Raw genomic sequence first — 17,179 nt, 5'->3', positions numbered from 1 at the left:
TTTTGGGGGGGAATTTCATATAAAAAAAAATGTGAAATATATTGTTATTTTTGCAAAATTGTCGCTCTTTTTTTGTTTATAGCGCATGATCAAAAAATCACACAGGTGATCAAATACCACCAAAAGAAAACTCTGTTTGTGGGAAAAAAAGGACATCAAATTTGTTTAGGTACAGCATCGCACGACCGCGCAATTGTCCGTTAAAGTCACAAAGTGCCGAGTCTCAAAATAGGCCCTGGTCAGGAAGGGGGTAAAATCTTCCGGGGCTTAAGTGGTTAACATAAATAAATCACCGGGACCGGATGGCTTGCACCCGAGGGTTCTTAAAGAGCTTAGCCAGGTGATTGCCAGACTATTATTCTTGATCTTTAAGGATAGTTTACAGACGGGTATGGGGCCAGCTGATTGGAAAAAAAGCCAACGTGGTACCAATATTTAAAAAGGGGCCGAGATATATCCCAGGTAACTATAGGCCGGTCAGCCTAACATCAGTAGTCTGCAAGATTTTGGAGGGGATGTTAAGGGACCACATACAAGACTTTAGTAATGAAAACAGTATTATTAGTAGTAATCAGCACGGATTCATGAAAAATGGTTCGTGCCAAACCAATCTATTAACCTTCTATGATGAAGTGAGCTGCCACCTAGATAAAGGTAAACCTGTGGATGTGGTGTATATGGACTTCGCAAAGGCCTTTGACACCGTTCCCCACAAATGCTTACTGTTCAAACTAAGGAAGGTAGGTATGGACCATAGGGTGAGTACCTGGATAGAGAACTGGCTCCAAGGGAGGTTGCAAAGGGTGGTGATTAATGGGGAGTACTCAGATTGGGCAGGTGTGGAAAGTGGGGTCCCCCAGGGTTCTGTCCTGGTGCCAATCCTATTTAATTTATTCATAAATGATCTAGAGGAGGGGATATCGAGTAAAATCTCAGTATTTGCGGATGATACTAAACTAAGCATGCCAATATCTTCTGGGCAGGATGTGGAAACCTTACAAGCGGACCTGAACAAAATAATGTGGTGGAGGGAGGGGGGCAACTACATGGCAGATGAGGTTTAATGTTGAAAAATGTAAAGTAATGCACTTGGGTGCCAGAAAGCAAGTTACTCACTGGGGGGGGGGACCTCTGGATGAGTATAGGATGGAAAAGGAATTGGGGGTACTGGTGGACAACAGGCTTGGCAGTGGCATGCAATGCCAAGCCGCTGCAAGCAAAGCCAACAGAATACTGGGATGTATAAAAAAGGGGATTCACTCCAGAAATAAAGAGATTATTCTCCCACTCTACACTGGACACTTTGCTACAATGTAAAGTAGTGAGTGTACAGCTTGTATAACAGTGTAAATTTGCTGTCTACTCAAAATAACTCAACACACAGCCATTAATGTCTAATGCCTAAGTGACAATGTCCGAACTGGGCCCAAAGTGTCAATATTTTGTGTGTCCACCATTATTTTCCTGCACTGCCTTAACCCTCTTTGGGCATGGGGTACACTGGAGCTTCACAGGTTGCCACTGGAGTCCTCTTCAACTCCTCCATGACATCATCACGGAGCTGGTGGATGTTAGAGACCTTGCGCTCCTCCACCTTCCGTTTCAGGATATCCAACAGATGCTTAATAGGGTGTAGACCTGGAGACATGCTTGGCCAGTCCTGGGATGTATAAAGAAGGGGATTCATTCCAAAAATAAAGAGATTATTCTCCCGCTCTACAAGACTCTGGTCCGGCCACATCTGGAGTATTCTGTCCAGTTCTGGGCACCGGTCCTCAGGAAGGATGTGCTGGAACTGGAGAAAGTCCAAAGAAGGGCAAAAAAAATAATTAAGGGAATGGAGGACATCAGCTATGAGGAAAGACTACAAGCACTGAACCTATTCTCTCTGGAGAAGAGACGATTGAGGGGGGATATGATAACAATGTACAAATACTGTACTGGCGACCCTAGCATAAGGAACAAACTATTCAGAGAAAGGAAATACAATAAGATACGTGGCCACTCACTAAAACTAGAGGAAAGGCGGTTTAACCTTAAAACATGTAAGGGGTTCTTTACTGTTAGAGCAGTAAGGATGTGGAATTCTCTTCCGCAAACAGTGGTATCAGCAGAGAGCATCGATAGTTTCAAAAAACTATTAGATGGGCACCCTAAAGACCACAACATACAGGGGTATACAATGTACAACATACAGGGGTATACAATGTACGGTTAACAGCAAACACACACACATCATAGGTTGAACTGGATGGACTGATGTCTTTTTTCAACCTCACTAACTATTATCCAGTAACAGACAAGGGATGTGTCTGGATGGTGACTGTATCATTGTGTGTGTCAGGTTCCTATAAGGTGTCAGGATGTCACTGTCTATTTCTCCATGTAGGAGTGGGATTATTTAGAAGGACACAAGGATCTCTACAAGGACGTCATGATGGACAATCAGCCGCCCCTCACATCACCGGGTAAGAGGAGACTTTATTGTAAAGGAGAGAGCAGTACGGAGGGTCCACCTAGATCCCCCATCATCTGATAAACACATAGAAACAATGTATTCAGTCAGTGTGTGTGTTTCCTACAGATGGATCCAGTAATGGGAACCCACCAGAGAGATGTCCCCGTCCTCTGTATTCCCGGGATTCCACACAGGAAGGTCACACCATCCCTCACCATCATCAGGTAGATGAGTGACAATCACTGATAGTATCATTAGGATCTGTACATTATCTGCATTGTTACCATTGATGTCATTTTTATTATATATTCAGAGTGGAAACCTCTGGGATTATAATATTGTTGTTAAAGAAGAGTATGAAGAGGAGGATGAGGAGTATGGAGTGATGGAGAAGTTTTCAGAAGGACACAAGGATATGATGGAGCCACCTAATACCAGGAACCCACCAGAGAGATGTCCCCGTCCTCTGTATTCCCGGGATTCCACACAGGAAGGTCACACCATCCCTCAATGTTACAAGGTTGGTGGGATGGATCATCTAGAACATGGACTCATTGAAGTGATATTTTTAAATTTGATGTCACAATATTTAAGTTTATGTTTTACAGATGACCTCTTCTATTATTTTCTTGGTTTAGAGTGGAGATCCAATCGATATAGAATTTGAGGTTAAAGCAGAAGAAGAAGAGAGGTATGTGAGGGATGATCAGCAGTCTATGGAGGAGGATGGAATAACGGGGACATTTATAGAGGAGGACACTCCTACAGAGATCAGCACAGGTGGGTCATTTATAGGGATATTCGGATCGGATATCGGCCCCGATGCTGGCAAAATAGCTGGATCGGGGATCGGTAACATTTAGCAGACCCACGGGCCGATCCGGGGCGTCGCTACTATGTTGCATGTTAATGCTACTCTCCAGGCTTCTGACCCTCCCTCAATTAATTCAATTGGAGAAAAAAAAGCTTTTACTCATCTAATTCTACAGTTGCAGGCATTCTTCTTCTGTTTATGGGGGGGGGGTTCGTCTTTCTTTCGGTATCCACATCACTGAAATTTACCGTTTAGTACGTTTTGTTATAAGGTATCTGCCAATCCCGATCCGGAAGTATTATTTTGTTATATTATTCACAAAATGAATCAGCGCTAATGGAATGAAATCTCAAAGGTTCTAGGAGAGCTGACTTTGCATCATGCTATAAAAATCCTGAATAAAACATAAAATAAAAACAATAGGACTTGAATTAGATGAATAAATGATGTATGAGTGATGAATCTACGTGTTCCAATATTAATCTAAGTGTATAAACTAATGTATAAAATCTATATATAAAAATCATACAATATTAAAATAAATAGATATCTGTAAAATACAAAAATTCAATAGTTTAAATTTAGAAGTGCAGATAAGTGTTGAAAGTCCGTGATAGTGAAATTTTATCTCTCAATAAGGATAAATTAATAATGAATAAATAAATAGATGATAAATAAATATATATAAATAAAGTCCTTGTGCAATAATTGATGTGACTGTTAGTGATCAAATAAAGTTCATGGTGCTCAAATAAATAAAGTGACAATTGGTGATTTCTCTTTAAAAGAATTTGGTGAAGTTCCAGTGATGTGATCCGAAGTGAGCAGAAATCATTTGGGTGCAATGGCCGCTCACCTCATTGCACCATTACAGGCGCTTTTGGCTGGTATATGACCCTGGAATAGGGATGCTGGATTTCCTTAATAGGCTTTCCTTAATTAAAAATAATGATAAAAAATAATAATAATATTGCATAACTCAAGTAACCTATGCATGTACAGCTAAAAGATATAGAAACATCTAAAACCATTAATTTGGTGCACTGGACGGTCCCGCCCACTCCCTCTGGGGGTGGAAGGGGGATGAACCGGTTTAACTGAAGCTAATATATATTTTGATCTACTACTGGTATGACCAACTCTGAGGAAGGGAGCTTGACTCCCGAAACGCGTTAGCAGTCCTATCTTCAAGGACATGTTCCAGTTTGGCATTTTAATAAAATTTTATAAAAAGTGACCACGGGTAATGCACTAGGTGTTTGCGCCTCCTTTTTCTTTTCTTTTATGTTCTCTGGCTGTGCCTGACTTATGAGTCCTGACCCTTACACTGTATAATTTATATTGTACATTACATACTCCTGACCCCTGCACTATATACTCTATGTTGTACATTACATACTCCTGACCACTGCACTATATACTCTATGTTGTACATTACATAGTCCTGACTTCTGCTTTCTCTCTCCTCTACCCACTGCTATATATACACATAATATGGATTCTCTTTTGTTACACCCATTTTCTACCAGCTGGACATTTTATATCGGTAGATAGTGAGTAGGTGTTCCACACATCAAGGCGTGACCTGGCGTAGGTTCAGACTGAGACTGCCATTTACTATCATACAGCAGGTCTTGACTTGATGTGTGGCTCCTGGGACACCTAGTCACCCTCTACATTTACTAGTTACCTTGAGGGTGGAATTGTAAGATCCTCAGAGACAAAGCTGTCTGATGTGGGCGGAGTCCTGGTTTAGGGGAACCAATCTGCTGATGTCTAGTAATAATCTTTGTATTTCTATTTTAGTACATGGACGGGAGATGAGGAAAACCTCAGAGGATTGTCTCACTTTGTCTCCAGACTGTAAAGTAGAAGATGAGGACATCACACAGTATGGTCCAGGAGAAAACCCGGCTACCTCAAATGTCCATCCGGTACCACACAGTGTAGATGGACCATCGTATTCCTCTTATCCTGAGGAGCCTCAGATTGTGAGGGTTAGTGCCGGACCATCGTATTCCTCTTATCCTGAGGAGCCTCAGATTGTGAGGGACAGTGCCGGACCATCGTATTCCTCTTATCCTGAGGAACCTCAGACTGTGAGGGGCAGTGCCGGACCATCAAATTCCTCTTATCCTGAGGAGCTGTCCTTCCAACAGATAAGAGATTTTCCTGTCCTGAGTGTGGGAAGTGTTTCTGTTCTAACTATGGTCTTAATGTGCATAAAAGAACTCACACAGGAGAAAAACCGTACTCCTGTCCTGAGTGCAGGAAATGTTTTTCACAGAGGTCCACTCTTCACAAACATCAGAGATCTCACTCGGGGCAGAAGCCGTATTGCTGTTCTGAGTGCGGGAAACATTTTTCACAAAAGTCTCATCTTTACACACATCAAAGATCTCACATGGGGGAGAAGCCGTATTCCTGTGCTGAGTGCGGGAAATGTTTTTCACAGAAGTCCACTCTTAACAAACATCAGAGATCTCACTCGGGGCAGAAGCCGTATTGCTGTTCTGAGTGCGGGAAACGTTTTTCACAAAAGTCTCATCTTTGCACACATCAAAGATCTCACACGGGGGAGAAGCCATTTTTCTGTCCTGAGTGCGGGAAATGTTTTTCACAGAAGTCATCTCTTTACAAACATCAGAGGTCTCACACGGGGGAGAAGCCGTTTTCCTGTCCTGAGTGCGGGAAATCTTTTTCACAGATGTCCTCTCTTTACACACATCGTAGGTCTCACACGGGGGCGAAGCCGTTTTGCTGTGCTGAGTGTGGGAAATGTTTTTCAGTCAAGTCCTCTCTTTACATACATCAAAGATCTCACATAAGAGAGAAGCCGTATTCCTGTCCTGAGTGCGGGAAATCTTTTTCACAGATGTCCTCTCTTTACAGACATCAGAGAACTCACACGGGGGAGAAGCCGTTTTCCTGTGCTGAGTGTGGGAAATGTTTTTCACAGAAGTCCAATCTTTACATACATCAGAGATCTCACATAAGAGAGAAGCCGTATTCCTGTCCTGAGTGCGGGAAATGTTTTTCACAGAAGTCCACTCTTTACAGACATCAGAGAACTCACACGGGGGAGAAGCCAATTTCTTCTCCTGAGTGAGGGAATTGTTCCTCAATGAAGTCCTGTCTTCCTGTACATCAGGGATCCCACACAACCCTCGAGGTGTATTAGTGCCTTGAGTGCGGGAAATGTCTTCTTTATGAATGTTGCTGGATATGTGCGGAAGAAGCACACCCTGATATACACCTCAGATATACTCCATGGCTGATTTTCATGTAAGAAACAGTTGATAAGGAGATGAGAGATGATCAGAGACATGGATGAAGTGTTGTACCATGTTGGCTTTTCATTGGCTGAGTACATTTTGGGGTGTAGAGTGGTAAGTAGAGCCGTGAAATGAAGGAATCACCTTCAGAATGTCTTGCTTGTCTGTGTGACGGTTACTGATAATGATATAGCGGGTTACAGAGCTAGAAGCTGTGAGATCCCATATATCTTTATCAGTAAACTTTACACAGACAAGACAGAAATTCTGAAGTTGATGTTGTTCATTTCAAGGCTCTACTTACCAGTGGTGACCCCGAAGCGTGTCTCTCTGTCTTCAGTCCATCCTTCTCCCATCCCCCAACAAGAGGGAAGGAGAACTCGGAGATAAACTAGGTGAGAACTTCTTTCCTTTGCTCCTGTGTGGGTTTGGGTGGCTTGGTGAAGTGCGGCACGAGAGGTAACACCGCTTGTCTTTATATTTCTACATATCTTGTCTGGGTGGAGGTTATTGGTTGGAAAATATTTATACTGTTTGATATTCTGTAAATAATTTCTGTTTTCCCTTTGAAGGGAGATATTATGTGTGGTTTGATGAAGTGATTGGCTTAATAGTTACCACTTCACTGACATGTTTAGTTTTTATAAAACAGATGAACAATTATGACAAGCATTAATTCATCCATGACAAATGTTGGTCTTGTTTTATGTCATTCAGTGATTTCCTATGATCATTAGGTCCATCTAGTGGCCATAATGCAGTATTGAACTTTTTTCTGATTGAGGTATTTTGGAACTAATACCTCATTATGGCCACTAGTTGGAGCTGACGATTATAGGAAATCACTGTGTTTATTAGAATATGGCCAGAATTTGTCACGGCTGGACACATGCTTGTCACACTCACACAACTTATTCTTTGCCTAGACCCCTCAGTTTCCTATGTAGGGGGGGGGGTGGTGGGATTCATACAAATCCCTGAGATCATACCCATGTATTTATGAGTACAGTACACATTGAAGGACATAAATACCAGAGTTGTTTTTGCATTATTTTTGCACACATGGTAAAATGCAGATTTTTGGCCTGAAGATTAGATAAAACCCCCAAACATATATTTTCTGAAAGCAGAGGCCCTGGAGAATAGAATAGTGGTATTCGTTAAGGTGTTCCTCGTACACAAATGTCACCTTCATATCCGGGTTTATTTTCTCCTTTCCCCCATTTTCTATTATTGCTGACTCTGCCTCCACATTCCAGACAAGTCATTTTCCTGACCAATTGGATTTCTTCCTTTACTATTTCCTGATTCTATGACTGCAATCTTGTTAAAAGTAAAATTATAATAAAATAAATGATTAAACATAAATAAAAGTTGTGTGTCGGTGTAAGGAGGAAAATCTTTGGTACCCAAAATTGCTCATAGATGACACTTTAAAAGCCGCTACAGGTCATGAATGTAGAGTTCACCATCAGTAACTACCAGAGTGCGGGGGTCAGGAACTTGTCATATACAGTCCTGTGTATAGAGTGCAGTGGTCAGGAACATGTCAAATACAGTCCTGTGTATAGAGTGCAGTGTTCAGGAACATGTCATATACAGCCCTGTGTATAGAGTGCAGTGGTCAGCAATAGTGATGTACGAACATCGGCCGGGTTCGCAGCGGGCCCTATTGACTTTAATGGGAGGCAAACTTTAAAAACCTTTTAGGTCATATTTGCAGCCACAAAAAACGTACTAGCTGTGCACAAATAGTCCCAGCACATGGACAATGTAAATAAAGAAGTATTGCAATTGGAAAAGTTTTTTTTTTTTTTTCATAATTCAGCCAGAACTGACAGCAGCCGGTAAATACACGTCTAATACATATAGGGTCCATTCACACATCTATAAAATGGGTCGGCATCCATTCCACAATTTGGCGGAACCTTTACAGACCCATTGATTTTCAATTCCAGTCTGAAAAATTAGGCATTCACAGGATAAAGAAGTGTCTGCCATTCCAGGCCCCAAAAATTAGCCTACATTCGTTTACCTGACAGCTAAGAACGTAGTATTCTGTGGCTGAAGGTACATTAGGCATTCACAGGATACAGAAGTAAGTGTCGGCCTGTATAGGCCCCAAAAATTAGCCCACATGGGTTTAACTGACAGCTAAGAATGTAGTATTTGGTGGTTGGAGGTACATTAGGCATTCACAGGATACAGACGTAAGTGTCGGCCTGTATATGCCCCCAGAATTAGCCCACATGGGTTTAACTGACAGCTAAGAACGTAGTATTTGATGGCTTGAGGTACATTAGGCATTCACAGGATACAGAAGTAAGTGTCGGCCTGTATAGGCCCCATAAATTAGCCCACATGGGTTTAACTGACAGCTAAGAATGTAGTATTTGGTGGCTGGAGGTACATTAGGCATTCACAGGATACAGACGTAAGTGTCGGCCTGTATACGCCCCCAAAATTAGCCCACATGGGTTTAACTGACAGCTAAGACCGTAGTATTTGATGGCTGGAGGTACATTAGGCATTCACAGAAAAAAATAATCATCAGCCCTGAAAGGCCCCAAAAATTAGCCCACATGGGTTTAACTGACAGCTAAGAACGTAGTATTTGGTGGCTGGAGGTACATTAGGCATTCACAGAAAAAAGTAATCATCAGCCCTGAAAGGCCCCAAAAATTTGCCATTCAATGGACATGAAATGTCTTTTATGCAGCTGTATGTAGCGAAGCCAAGGACCAGGAATTGGTGTGGGTGGATGGCGGTCTGGCGGATATTTGTGGCCTGGCATGAGGAATTTCAATGAAACATGGTCTACTGGTCACATGTGTTGAATTCCTCAGAGATCCATGCCTCATTCATTTTTATAAATGTGAGGTAGTCTACACTGTCATGAGCTAGGCGAGTGTGCTTATCGGTCACAATCCCCCCTGCTGCGCTGAACGTCCTTTCAGACAGGACACTGGACCGGGGCATTTCCATTTCCATTGCAAATTGTGCAAGCTCTGGCAAGAGGTCAAGCATGCCCACCCAGTAGTACAGGGGTTCATCACTCCTCAGAGCGTCCACATCGGCCGTTAACCCGATGTAGTCGGACACGTGTCGGACACCTTTTTTTTACGCTGCAACATTTGGGCCACAGAAGCCTGCCCTTTTCCAGAACAACCACTTGACGACGGCATCATGGAAGGTGGAGTGGAGTACAAATGAGAGGAGAAGGAGAAGAGGCTGGACGGTGAGAGCCTGGAGTGTGGCTTTGTGGGTTCTGACGATGTTGCTCCCACTGGGCTCGTTGATGGGAGTTCAGGTGCCTTCTTAAGGTGGTTGGCCCTAGGTGAGTGTTGGGCTTACCGCTACTTATGCGTTGACTGCAAAGGCTGCAGATGGCAACACTGTTGTCAGCAACGGACACATTAACAAAAGCCCACACTGCGGAGCCATGTGCCAGCATCCTGGTAGTGCCAGATGTGACTGTACATGGTTGATGGCTTGCTCCTGATACATTTGCAGTCTGCTTTGTACCTCTTGTGCAATGGAAGTTCTGCCTGCCTCTCCTCCCTATCTGCTGGTCCGTCTCTCCCTCTGAACTCCCCTTCTCTTCCTCTCTTGTGGTCACCCACGTGACATCCATATACACGTCTTTATTAACGTCACCTTCCCCACCACTAATAATCGAGATCTCGGAGTAGGCAGCAACAGCGGGGACCAACCTCCTAGGGCTGATCTGGGTACTGTCGTCAGACTGCTGAGTGGCGGCTGTTGCTACCTCCTCTTCCTGATCCGATGCCAACAATGGCTGCGCATTGCAAATGTCTTGTGATGGATCGGAAAATAATTCCAGTGACACAAGCAGAGGGTATGTGGTGGTGGTGGTGTTTGTGGTGGTGTCTTTGGGGGTGCACACAGAGAGAGTGAAGAGGGTGCAGATAGAGAGGATGAGGAGGGTTCAGAAGAGGAAGGCTGAATGAGCCACTCAACCAAGTCTGGTGCGTCCTTTGACGTAATTGTACGCGGCTTTTGAAACTTCACACTTTGGCTCCGGCCTACTGCTCCTGCCCTACCCCTACCAGCCCTGCGTAAGTGTCTGCCTCTTCCTCTGCCTGTCATGTTTTTTAATTACCCTGTCACAAAAGTCTCTAGAGAATCACAGTATATCTGGAAAAAGGTATATAACACCCCACTTCAATCTGTGGTATTGGGGGGCCACAGGTTTATCACACCAGTTCTACAAATAATTGGCCAGTAACTGTTGTCACTGTGTGCACAGTTAACACAGCAAAAGAGGCCAAATTTTTGCAGGACTAAAATACAATCTTTGAAAAGTATACTGTTAAATAACACCCCACTTCAATATGTGCTATTGGGGGGCCACTGGTCTATCACATCAGTTGTTCAAAAAATTGGCCAGGGAGTTTGGCACTGTGTGTATCAGACTTAACACAGCAAAAGAAGCAATATTGTTGCAGGACACAAATACACTTGTAAAAGTATACTCAGATAACACCCACTTCAATATGTGGTAATGGGGGGGCCACTGGTCTATCACACCAGTTATAATACATTAAAAGTGCTTTTGTCACTGTTTGTAGTATTGCTGCAGCAACACTCAGTCACCACACCTGTCACAATGATGCACAGTGCACAATAATACTACTAATCCACTATAATATGCTTTCTACAAAGTATATTATACCGTGGATTACCCCCCTCCCCCCTATATAGTGCACTGCACACCAATACCAAAAAAATTGCAGCCCTTTAAATGACTTTTGTGGACATTAACAGAGCGATTTGTGTAACTGCTGCCGATCTCTAACTGGCACTGCCCCTAAAGCACCGACTGGAAACCTGTCCCTAACCTGAAAAGATACTGTAGTAGACCTATACAGAAATACCAGCCCTGGAAAGGACTTTTGTGGATCTTAACAGAGCTATTTGTGTCTGGCAATCTCTCCCTCATGAGCACAGCCAACCTCTCCCTACGCTGACAAAAAGCAGAATGTGAAATGGCCGACAGCTCAGGTCTATTTATAGGGTAGGGGGCATGTCCATGTGCTGAAATGTTTCAATTGACTGTCCCGTTCCACCTGACGACTGTGTCATTGGTCAAAGTTCTCCCCAATGTAAACTAATATGGCCTCCGCGAACAACGATCTGTGTTCGCAGAATTGGCGGGTAGGGAACAAGCTAAATTTGCCGCAAACCGACCGCCGGGCGAACCGCAAGGCCATCTCTAGTCAGCAACATGTCTTATAAAGCCCTGTGTATAGAGTGCGGTGGTCAGGAACATGTCATATACAGCCCTGTGTATAGAGTGCAGTGGTCAGGAGTATATCATATACAGCCCTGTGTATAGAGTGCAGTGGTCAGGAGTATATCATATACAGCACTGTGTATAGAGTGCTGTGGTCAGGAGTATATCATATACAGCACTGTGTATAGAGTGCAGTGGTCAGGAGTATATCATATACAGCCCTGTGTATAGAGTGCAGTGGTCAGGAGTATATCATATACAGCTCTGTGTATAGAGTGCAGTGGTCAGGAGTATATCATATACAGACCTGTGTATAGAGTGCGGTGTGTCTGCTGCCAGTTATGTCTGGGCTTATTGCTGATATCATGTGGTCTACCTGCTCACTCCCTTTTCGGCTTATTTAGACATTTTTGCAGGAGATAAGGATGTGGATTATTTGCTGCCTTGTTCTTGTTTGTAATGGTGACCTGCAGTAAACATTTGGGCCTGGTATACATTTTTGGGGGGACACAACGCTGTTTAGGGCTTAACGATAGTCGATGTGATATCGACTATCGTTTTGCAGGCATGGGCGATATTCATATCGCCGAAGACACTATATTCAGGCATTAGGCAGGGAGGCAGGGAGAAGTCGGGACTCAGGGGGAGGAGGAGGACTCACAGTGATTACATCCGTCCCACACTTCCCTCCCAGCTCTGCCTCTAGTATCCAGCCGACCAATACTCCGCCCTGCTCCGTCCATTGTCTCTCTTGGCTGCATCGGGGGCGGGATCAGGCTGTAATGTTTTGGAAATAGATTCAATGGAGAGACAATGGGCGGAGCAGGGCATAGTAATGGTCAGCTGTTGACAAAGAGGCAGAGCTGGGAGGGCTGGAGTGCGGGGCGGATTGCATGGCGGCGGAGAGGCTACAGTGCAAAGCAGCCGGAGAGGGGGGAGAGACGTCCGGAGCATGGCGGAGGAGCACCACGGGACAAAGGCTGCTACCGACACTTCACTCAGCCCGCTTCCTCTACACTCCGGCTCCGACACAAGGCTCGGGCTGTCCGGGCGGGAGAAGTTCTACAAGTGTGGCGGATCCCCTGGCAGAAAGCTGAGCTCTGCTCACTGATCCCTCCTACGGAGACTGTCTGGGAGAAATATCGCGATACTTATAGTTAAAAACGAAATATCGCAATGTACTTTTTAGCCCAATTTAGTGCAGCCCTAACGCTGTTTATTTATTTTTTGTGTCTACGGTTCTCTTTGAATTCCACTCTAAACCTGAAGGGCCAGGTATGAATTTAAGGGGAGACATCACACACCACCCCTTTGTTTACATTCATTAGTCAGCCAGGAACCCCCAGCTGACAACCAGATGGGATGAGCAGGGATGCGTCACTGGTTGTCAGGATGCCTGCACCCACGTACTCTCTACTGGTGATGAGCTGAACTTCCCTGTGTTTGGTTTGAGCATGGTTAAGTGAACTTCAAAGATTTTGCAGATGCCAAGCCCCACTGAATTAAAAAGGGAGAAGAATAAAAATGCCAATTTTCTGAGCTGGTAGGCAAGATGGCCTATTTCAAAAAATAGCATGGGGTGGCACTGCCCTGGGTAACATGTTCTGAAGCAAAAAAAAAAAAAAGATTTCCATTCAGGCCAGAGCAGTGATTTCTCTAAATACTTAAAGTGGTACATTATTAATCTTCAATTTTTTGGGGAGCGTGTCCAAAATGGCGACCAGGACAGCCGTGGTGTTAGAAGAGCTCTGCTGCCATGTGAGTTATATATCCATACTATTGGTAAGACTGCTACTAGAGGACCTGTTTTTCTGCTCTTTCCTGACCACTGAAGATGACAAAAGGCAGACTGCACTCTGGTAACCTGCAGACTACGGATACTGTTGACAACTCTGGGTTTCAATGTTGGTGATGCAGATTTTCTGTTTTTCCCACCACATCAAACCGAGGATTGTGATTTGGCTGCTGTGGAGGAAGACAACTATAATGCTGTAATGCAGGCAATGAGCAGCTGCCAATCGACACCTCTAACATAGAGCTACTCCAAACCCATATCAGCCTGATACACCGGGACATGGATAAATTCCATCACTGTGAGGCAGAATGCCGAATAGGCCACTCAGAGGGCACTGTACAGGATCATTCTGCTATGATACATACCCCAAAATCTAAATTGAAATATCTGGAATCCAGAGCCAAAGATGCAGAAAACCAGATGAAACACCCTTGGTATCCTGGGGCTAACCAATGGTGGCCTTCAATGAATGCCTGCTTCATACTCTACCCCGCAGGCACAATTTAAAAAAAATGTCTGTTGTAGTTGATGTAGCACCCTCCTAGTCAGGTGCTAGAGAGTTAGTATAGTTTTTGGCTCTGTCTGCCTATCAGAGGAGCAGCAGGTAAATTATATTGCACTCTGCTTAACAGAGAGCAGGATCTGTGAGTTAGGTCTGCCCAGTGTGTGATTCATCTGGTCTGAGGGAGTGTCCCCAGCTGATCCAATGGGGAGGCACATTGGATAGTGAAGGAAACTTGGCCAATGACGCACAGGCTTTTGATACAGCCCCAGGCATTGGCACAGACTGTTTGTTTTGGTGCATTGTGGGGCAGGGTATAAAAAGCCAGGGGCACATGAGGTAGAGGTCTTTGGTGGGAAGCAAAGTGCCAGAAGGAGGGTGGCGGCTGCCTCCTCTTCTGCAGCAGTTGGTGATGGTCACAGGCAGTCAGCCTGGTGAACCAGCAGTGTGTGGAGCTGAACCCAGAGGTCCAGGAGAACTGACTGAAGAGTTGGGGCACTGTTAGAATCTGGAAAGCAGTATCATGAGTACAGAGGATCTTGCCCAGGGGTCTGCCCAAGAAGGGGTCCACTCCAGAGAGTGTAGTCAGTGGATGGGTGTCAGCTTGTATAGAGAAAGGGGGTACTGGGGGAGTACGCTGAAGAGAAATACAAACAGGAACATTTACCACAACTTCCTTCAAGTGGCAGGATGAAGTAGCGGCCTTGCCGCATCCTCAAGTCCGAACTCCACTAAATTTGTGAATAGTTCAAGGTTGGAGTATCCCACTCATCCCTTCTCCCATCCCAATATAAAATAAAAACAACAAAAACATCAACCCCTAGACTGATCGTTGACTGAGCCAAGAACATAAAGTGCTAAGAATTCTGCATGCAGTTGCTAAGGGTAACCCAAGGGAATTCATAAGTTTCAATCACCAGCAGTCCTCTAGGGGGCAGTGCTACACCGAGATTTGGTGATGAAGGCCAGTTGTCTTTGTGGCATGGTGTATGCTGATAAGCTATCCTTGTTTCTAGCTAATGCCAGCAGCGTTTCTTTGGTATGAAAGAAGTGGATTCTAACTATGGTGTCCCAAGGTACATTATCAGGAATGTGTCTGGGTTTAGACAGTTTTTGAATATGGTCAATTATTAGATCATCTCTAAGGGAGCATCAGGAAGCGCTTCTGTTTGTATGTTGTTAAAGTAAAGGCCCATACACACATGCACATTGTCGGCCGAAAAGATTCGGCCAATTTTCGGCTTGTTAGTATGAGGCTTCCGACAGCCGACAGCGCACTTTCGGCCGAAAAGAATCTGTCGTGCAATCATTAAAATTTTTGTATGCCGACACCAGAGCGGCCGATTGTTCGCCAGTCAATACAGAATTCGGCCGACAGACAGCAGATTTGCAAGACTGGGCATGCTCAGAAAAGAAAAAACACAGGGAAAGTTAACCATCACATGACATCACTTCTGCAGTCGGCTGTAGTCGGCGGACAAAATTCTTGTGCAGTCTTTTGCACTTTTCAACAGACACGACAGCCCGGGGACAAAAGACGGCCGATCGTTCGGCTGACGATCTGCACGTGTGTACGGGACATTAGATTTCAGATCTGACTGCTTTACAGATTCAGGGATACCTCGGGTTTTGATGTTGTTGCCTCTGGACCTGTCCTCCAAATCTGCCAGTTTGGATTTGATCCAGTGCATTTTATCATCTCTGTCATTTTGTGAATCTACCATCTCATTAAAAGTGGAGGCAAATTCACTCATGTTATTTTCAATGTGTGTTTCTCTTTGGGACACTTCAGCCACTTCAGTCGTAAACTGCTGCTCTCGAGACATGATGTCTCCATGGATGTTGGAGCGAAGAGAGACTAACATGTCCTTCAGAGTTGTGTTTTTGACTGGTTTATTCATCGTGGGGAATTCCAGATAGGAGTCTTGTAAATCCCTGCTGTCCGCTAGAGAGGTATAAACATACCTCCCAACTTTTGAACTTTGCAATGAGGGACACTAAAAGAGAAACCAAACCTGCGGCAACTTGTGGGTGTGTCCAAATGCTTAGCAGTGGGAGGGGCTTAAGGGATAGGGTAAACAAAACCCAGACTTCCTAGTACTCATAAAATATGCTTTGATTGCTCAGCCTAGCTTAAAGAAGAACTTCATTAAAATAGTCAGAGACTGCATAGCAACCAGCAACTGCTGGGACAATGAAGACTTTGGTAAGAAGTATATAATGTACAGTATTGTGTATATAGTGCAGGAGAGTGTAATGTACAGAATGCAGGAGACAGGAGTATGTAATATACAGAATGCAGTAGACAGGAGTATGTAATGTACAGAATGCAGGGGTCGGACTCTGCACCATCCACCCCCCCAGCTCTATACACCCCAAATGCCCACCCAGCTCCATACACCCCCCCATCCACCCCAAATGCCCCCAGAAGCTCTATCCACCTCAAATGCCCACCCTAGCTCCATCCACCCCAAATGCCCACCCTAGCACTATCTATCCCAAACACCCATCCAACCTCCAAACACTCCAAATGCCGACCCCAGCTCCATCCACCCCATATGCCCACCCCAGCTCCATCCAACCCAAATGCCCCCTTTTGGGGGGCGCAAACAGAAAAATGTAATAGGCATTGCTTTGCGGCAAAAAACGCTGTAAAAAATTGCGCAACTTTGAGGTCACAAAAGTGTGAAAGGGGCCTTCAGTAATCAAGGTAGAGTGTGCCCCCTTCAATGCAGAGAGACCAGCGTGCCCCCTTTCAATGCAGAGAGACCAGCGTGCCCCCTTCAATGCAGAATGACCAGCGTGCCCCCTTCAATGCAGACAGACCAGCGTGCCCCTTTCAATGCAGAATGATCAGCGTGCCCCCTTTCAATGCAGAGTGACCAGCATGCCGTGCCCCCCTTCAATGCAGAAAGACCAGCGTGCCCCCTTTCAATGCAGAATGGCCAGTGTGCCCCCTTTCAATGCAGAATGACCAGCGTGCCCCCTTCAATGCAGAATGACCAGCGTGCCCCCTTCAATGCAGAATGACCAGCGTGCCCCCTTTCAATGCAGAATGACCAGCGTGCCCCCTTTCAA

The 17,179-nt window shown here is 44.7% G+C and overlaps 2 protein-coding genes across 2 annotated transcripts in view; both read left to right on the top strand.

The window, feature by feature from the left end:
• LOC309550260 (uncharacterized protein) overlaps nucleotides 1-17,179 on the top strand; it is a gene marked incomplete at both ends in the record, with an annotated part of 1,652,360 nt that overhangs the window by 786,351 nt on the left and 848,830 nt on the right. Inside the window, 2 exons of the mRNA XM_082250668.1 lie at nucleotides 2,772-2,978; nucleotides 3,097-3,238. Coding sequence (XP_082106794.1) covers nucleotides 2,772-2,978; nucleotides 3,097-3,238 — 349 coding nt within the window. The remainder of the gene's footprint in view (nucleotides 1-2,771; nucleotides 2,979-3,096; nucleotides 3,239-17,179) is intronic.
• Nucleotides 4,117-17,179, top strand: part of LOC309549831 (uncharacterized protein) — a gene marked incomplete at its 5' end in the record, with an annotated part of 163,935 nt that continues 150,872 nt past the window's right edge. The window contains 3 exon segments of the mRNA XM_082250332.1: nucleotides 4,117-4,159; nucleotides 5,432-6,075; nucleotides 6,175-6,210. Of these exon segments, the coding sequence (XP_082106458.1) occupies nucleotides 4,117-4,159; nucleotides 5,432-6,075; nucleotides 6,175-6,210 (723 nt within the window).

The sequence above is a fragment of the Pelophylax lessonae genome, assembly GCF_965119305.1.
Source record: "Pelophylax lessonae genome assembly, chromosome: 3".
NCBI lineage: Eukaryota > Metazoa > Chordata > Amphibia > Anura > Ranidae > Pelophylax > Pelophylax lessonae.
This window is presented reverse-complemented; position numbering and strand designations above follow the sequence as displayed.